This window comes from Musa acuminata, chromosome BXJ2-7 (genome assembly GCF_036884655.1).
Source record: "Musa acuminata AAA Group cultivar baxijiao chromosome BXJ2-7, Cavendish_Baxijiao_AAA, whole genome shotgun sequence".
In the NCBI taxonomy this organism is placed as follows: Eukaryota; Viridiplantae; Streptophyta; class Magnoliopsida; order Zingiberales; family Musaceae; genus Musa; species Musa acuminata.
Genome location: NC_088344.1, coordinates 31,410,001 through 31,416,954, shown reverse-complemented (window position 1 = coordinate 31,416,954; position 6,954 = coordinate 31,410,001). Strand labels below are relative to the sequence as shown.

General features: G+C 39.1%; 1 protein-coding gene across 1 annotated transcript in view; it reads right to left on the bottom strand.

The window, feature by feature from the left end:
• Positions 1-5,854: 5,854 nt before the first annotated feature.
• The window catches only part of LOC135616289 (alpha-humulene synthase-like), a 2,814-nt gene continuing 1,714 nt past the window's right edge, over positions 5,855-6,954 (bottom strand). The window contains exons 4-5 of the mRNA XM_065115489.1: positions 6,819-6,954; positions 5,855-6,339 (exon numbers count right to left, since the gene is read on the bottom strand). The exon at positions 6,819-6,954 is cut by the window's right edge and continues 113 nt beyond it. Coding sequence (XP_064971561.1) covers positions 6,046-6,339; positions 6,819-6,954 — 430 coding nt within the window. The 3' untranslated portion in view covers positions 5,855-6,045. The remainder of the gene's footprint in view (positions 6,340-6,818) is intronic.

Below are 6,954 nucleotides of genomic sequence, written 5' to 3'. Positions count from 1 at the left end.
CTAGGTCACATCCATGAGGGAATGATTCAAAAGTTACTAAATGATGGATATCTAGATCCATTCGACTATATGTCATATGCAACTTGCAAGCCTTGCCTTTGTGGAAAACTGACCAACTCTCCATTTAGTGGAATTGGAGAGAGAGCCACTGAGCTATTGGAACTCATACATAGTGATGTATGTGTACCTACGTTAACTCATGCCATTGGTGGTTACTCCTAGTTCATTACCTTTACTGATAATTTCTCAAGGTATGGATATGTGTACTTAATGAAGTACAAGTCCGAGGGTTTTGAGAAATTCAAAGAGTATAAGAATGAGGCGGAGAACTAGACTGGAAAGAGTATCAAAACTCTTTAATTAGATCGAGGAGGTGAGTACTTAAGTATAGAGTTTACTCAGTTCCTCAAGGACAATGGGATATTATCCCAATAGACACCTCCTTATACACCTCAGCTCAATGGTGTCTCTGGAAGGAGGAATCGTACGCTGTTAGATATGGTACAGTCCATGATGAGTTTCGCTGACCTACCCATCTTATTCTAGGGATATGCCCTAGAGACCGCAACTTACCTTCTGAACAGAGTTCCAACTAAGTCGGTAGTGTCTACACCATATGAGATATAGAAAATGAAGAAGCTTGATCTGAAGGTTGTTAAGATTTGTGGCTGCCCTACCCACGTTAAAAGACACAACCCCGATAAGTTAGAATCAAGGATAGAGCGATGCAAATTTGTGGGATGCCCCACGGAAACTTGTGGGTATTATTTCTATCATCTCGAGGACCAAAAGGACTTTGTAGCTAAGAGAGCAGTGTTCCTTGAGAAGGAACATTCTTGGCGGAGATAGTGGGCGAATGATAGAGTTGAGCGAGGTTGGAGAACCAAGCTCAAGCACCACTCTACAGCCCGAGTCTGTTCAGGTACCTAATACACAAGTTTCAACTTTACGTAGGTCTGATAGAGTATCTCATCCTCCTAAGAGATATGAGGGACATATTAGAGGAGAGGATGTTGAGGATATTGATCCTCAGACGTACGAGGAGGCTATTATGAGTATAGACTTTGGGAAGTGGAAAGAAGCCATGAATTCTGAGATAGATTCTATGTACTCCAACAAGGTTTGGAACCTAGTTGATGCGCCCGAAGGTATTGTACCCATCGATTGCAAGTGGATCTTTAAGAAAAAGATCAGAGTAGATGGAAAGGTAGAGACCTATAAAGCAAGGCTAGTGGCTAAGGGGTATCGTCAAAGGCAAGGTGTTGACTACGACGAAACCTTCTCACCCATAGCAATGCTAAAATCCATCAGAATTCTATTGGCTATTGCAGTACACTATGATTATAAGATTTGGCAGATGGATGTGAAAACTGCATTCCTCAATGGGAACCTCGAGGAGGAGGTGTATATGATGCAACCTAAGGGATTCGTGTCCAAGAACTGGCCAGATAAGATGTGTAGGTTGCTTAGATCTATTTATGGACTAAAGCAAGCTTCCCGAAGTTAGAACATAAGATTTGATGAGGCAATTAGATCTTATGACTTCGTTAAGAACGAAGATGAGCCTTGTGTGTACAGGAAGGTAAGTGGGAGCGTTATCACTTTTTTGGTATTATATGTGGATGACATCCTGATCATTGGGAATGACATAGAAATGCTATCCACAGTAAAGGCTTGGTTATCTAGACACTTCTCCATGAAAGACTTAGGGGAAGCATCCTATATCTTGGGGATTAGAATCTATAGAGATAGATCCAAGAGGATGCTTGGCTTGTCCCAGTCCAAGTACATAGAAACCATTGTCAAAATGTTTGGCATGGAAAATTCCAAGAGAGATCTCATACCGATGAGACATGGGATATCACTTTCTACGAGTATGTCCCCAAAGACTCCAGAAGAAAAGGCGAACATGGATATGATACCTTATGCCTCAGCAATAGGGTCTATCATGTATGCCATGCTATGTACTAGGCCTGATATAGCGCATGCTCTGAGTGTCACGAGCAGGTATTAGGCGGATCCAGGCTTGGAGCACTGGAAAGCAGTAAAGTGTATCCTTAAGTACTTGAGAAGGACTAAAGATCTTTTACTAGTATATGGAGGTAGTAGCCTTAAGGTTGAAGGCTACACAAACTCAAGTTTTCAGTCTGATGTCGATGATAGCAAGTCGAATTCAGGGTATGTGTACACCTTGAATGGAGGAACAGTGTGCTGAAAGAGTTCCAAGCAAGATACTACTGCTGACTCGACCATAGAGGCGGAGTACATTGCTGCATCAGTTGCAGCAAAGGAGGGAGTCTGGGTGAAGAAGTTCATCACAGGTTTGGGAGTCGTGCCGAGGAGCCGATCTCCTTATATTACGACAACAACGGGGCAATTGCTTAAGTGAAATAACCTAGGTCTCATTAGAAATCTAAGTATGTTCTAAGGAGATTCCATCATATCAGAGAGATCATAACCCAAGGAGATGTAGCAGTGGAAAGAGTTCCATCCGAAGATAACATTGCAGATCCATTGACAAAGCCGTTGTCTCATATTGTCTTTGAGCGTCACAGGGGTCTGATGGGGATCAGACACATAGGTGATTGGCTTTAGGTCAAGTGGGAGATTATTAGTCATAGGTGCCCAACAAGCCAATCGTGTGAGTGATGACATGTGTGACTTGATATAGAATCTTTTTGCTTGTTATATTTTGGCATATATCACTTTATAACTATTGCATATATGCATATATATATTGTGATGTCCTTGGATTTGTGCAATGGGAATCGGATCGTGATGAGATCATGATAATAAGATCGATTCACCTTTAAACACAAATCTTAAATAAGCCCGGTCACAGGTTACTAAAGAGGGACATCGTGATAACCAAACAAACTAGTGTGCTGTATACTCATCCATATGATGGATGCAGCTGGTCTCATAGCTGCTTGTGTAGGGATACTAGGGATATAGTACAGGTGCTCATTGGAGAATGAGTTCACTGATTGATTTGCTTACGGAATGTTGGATGGTTGATGATGCCTTATTGTCAGACAGCGATTCCGTAGTCCTAGTGGTATATTCAGTCCTTAGACTTGAGACACCAAGGATGTCCTGTATGAGTGCTCCACTATTTGATACCAGACTTATAGGTTTGGCTATCCCAGATCTAGTACAGTTGGTCATTGGGAGTGGTAGTCGACTTTACGAGAGCTATTGAGTGTCGATAGAGGATCATCCGCTCTTAGCGTCATGAGAGGAATATCCCATATGTTCTTGCTCAGACAAATCCCTAGCCAGGGTCATTCGGGTTGAGAGAAAAAGAGTTCTCCGGGAGAATCCGATTAGAGCGAGACTCAAGTAGAAACTGTATGGGTCTGACAACACCATGCTCGATATACAATCTTTGGGATATTAGATGGATGAGGACTATAGGTACACGATAACTGAGGACAAATAGGTCCAATGGATTGGATTCCCCTATATCATTTGGGGACTACAGCGTAGTGGCCTAGTACATCCGTAATCGATGAGTCAAGTGAATTATTACAGAGATAATAATTCACTGAGTTAGAAGGAGTTCTAACAGGTATGATTCACGGCCAGCTTGATATTGGGCCTAGAGGGTCACACACATATGGTAGGCATTGCAATGAGTAGAGGTTCGGATATGAGATATCCGACGAAGCCCTTGTCTTATTAGATATCCAATAAGCCCCTGAAGTATTAGATCCCATGGAGAGATCCAATAAGAGCCCATGAGAGATTAGAAGATAAAGATCCACTAATCTAAAAGGCTTGGGTTATTGGATGCAGATCCAATACCCACTAGGGGAGGATTCATTAGGGTTTGACAGGGGACCTCTATAAATAGGAGGGATTCAGAGCCTCATAGGTTAGTGCCTTTTCTTGCCTCTCCTATTCTCCTCCCCCTCTTCACCTCAGAGCAGGCCTGGAGTTTTGAGGAGCGTTGTCGTAGCCATGCTGTGTGGATCACCGCTAGAGAGGAGGACACTTGACCTCCTTCACCCTCTCCTAAAGATCTGCAAGGAAACAGGGATATACGATCTCCCTAGGTAACACAATCTACTCTTACGCAGTTTTAAGTTTCACGGATTTTGCGCACCAATCTTCGCACGACGACGAACATCTCTTTGGGAATCAGAGATTTTGTTTTCTTGTTCTTCCGTTGCGCTTGTGATGTCACCCCCAAGATTTCCTAACAGCTTCAACAAATCTATCTTTTATAAACTCTCATATATCTTGGGAGCCTAGAAAAACCTTCATTTGGATATACTATATATCATAATTTTCTTTTGTCAATATGGGGATCTGGAGTTGAATGATACTTGAGGAAGAGGCCGTAGCTTAACCTATGCTATGATACCAAATATTGAACTTGATAGGAAGAAGGGATAAAGTTATCAAAGAGGAAGAGTAGGAAACGCTTCAATCTTCTATATTTCTCTAAAAAAATATCTTTATATTTTATCACAATTGTGGTTCTTCCAAGGGTATGCACATTCTATCATGGGATTGGGAAAGAGATTCTTTCTAGATATGCTAAGTCTTGGGACTGATAACCTTTCTTATGAAATATACACTTCAACTTCAACAGAGGCCAATATCTTTCCATCATTGATAGTATATGAGATAAAATGGTTAGAACTAAATATGCTGTGATTTATCCTTGGAATATTCAAAATTATTAAGGCAAAGCCAGAATCAGGTTTGTTTCTTCTCGCTGTTAAACCTTTAAGAGGAGAGTTCACTAAATTTGTTGGTGATACTTCTATATATCACATGATGTTTTCAAAGATAACTATATTTTAGATTCTCGTATTCCATTTAAGCATGATTTCAGCAATATACATACTTGTGATAGATCTTTGGTGGTTCTAATCTCATTGTTAATCCATATATCACATGATCATTTTTAGTTTTAGAAGCTAGATAATAAGAGGGTTTGTTCTGCTAAGTCTGCCTATCATTTTCTTGCTTCTCAGTTGGAATGGTTGATCCTAACATGGACTAGTTTTATTGTTTGTGGAAGCTTCCTGTGCTGCCTCAGGTTAAATTTTTTTGTTGGAAACTTTTGCACCGCCACCTCTCATTGTCGGATTGATCGTCTCAACTAAGAGTGTGCAGTAATGCTACTACTTGTCCCTTTTGTCAATCTAAAGCAGAAACCATTAATCACTTCTTTCTGTAAGTCTTTCCTATTAAATTATGGCAACTCTTTAAATCTTAACTAGATATTCAATTTTTAATGAGGGGGGTGCAGTGTCTCAATTCTGATGGTCAAACCTTGTGGGTTCTAAATGATATTGGTCTTTGGTGAATATGGAGGGCTATGAATTATCTTGTTTTTGACCCCATTGCTTGTTCTGTTTACAAGATTTTCATGAGATAGTAGCATTTGTTCTCGCTAATGACATGGCCAAATATTCTGATAGTGTCCAACATATGATATCACTAACTTATCCAAAATGTAGCTTGAATATATATGTTTCCGAATTGTAATCATCCCAAACTTAACTAAGAAGTATCTTGATATCTGATGTAGGCATCTACAAAACCCAAGCTCACCATCCCTACACTCTATTTAGCATAGCAGCTTCAAGATCCTTTTCTCAAGTTGGCAAGAATGAAAAGAGTGAAAATTGCAAATAGCTAATATAATTTTGTAACACATACCAGCAGCTTGCAAATTGCTTTGAACTACTGTTAAGCAAGGATTTCTGTTTTCCATAGATAATACTGGCTTGAGCTTCCCAGGGCTAGTACAAAGGCTTACATATATTTCAGAATAAAGGATTCGTAGAAGAAGCAAGCATACTACAATACACATTCATTTACAAAGGCTTACATATATTTCAGAATAAAGGATTCATACAAGAAGGAAGCATAGTACAATACACATTCATTTACAAAGGTTTACATATATTTCAGAATAAAGGATTCATAGAAGAAGCAAGCATAGTACAATACACGTTCATTTACAAAGGCTTACATATATTTTAGAATAAAGGATTCATAGAAGAAGCAAGCATCGTCATACAATCAAAGTGGAACAGGATGTACAAGTAACAAAGAGATATATTCCTTCGTCTTCGTAGAGGAGTTGGTGTATCCATCGATGTACTTATAAATATTTTCTGCCACTCGTGAATAATTAATAATCCTTTCAAGTAAAGCAATGGAGAATGCAGTCGGATTGAGGCACTCTTCGTTTATCTCCTTCCATGCATCGTCAACTAGACCTTGGAGCTTCTTACATGCCACATGCACATCTGTTCCGCATTCTTTCATGTAGCATTGGACTGTGGAGGCAACATGTTCCCTAGTTTGTTCCAACTGTAAATTTCATGAAAAAAGAGGATTAATGATCTACAAACTGAATTCTAACAGATCCTTTCAGGATTTACATGTTCATTATATTAAAACAAATTGATAGGCTATTATCAATAATAATGTGTAGATGAAAGGAATTTGGGAATCTACAGATGTGGAAGCTTACAAACGGGAGTTTTTTTGTTTGTACTAGATTTCTTAATATAAAATCATTTAAGGAGTTCAGCAAAACTTTGATAATGCAATTGAGTGACACAAGAAATGCTTTGGAGGAGATAAATAGAAGGAATATTGAAGTCAACTTTGGAGATTACCTATTAAACTTCAATTATGGTCCATCTCATCTAATTGGAGAATGTATGTTATTTTCTTTTTCTTTTTTTTGTGATATCATATTTCTACTATGATAGAAATCAGTGCAAAATTTACTATGAAAAATGTTTATATTATATAAAACACAGGAGATTATATTATGACCATACCTCATGTGAAGCAATGTCATTCATGATACGACAAATTATTGCAGAAGCTTGGACAATCTTTGGGAAACTAGTAATCCATTGAAATGCCTCCTTAGTTGCTATTTCTCTCATTCCAACGAAAGAGGCACATTCGAGC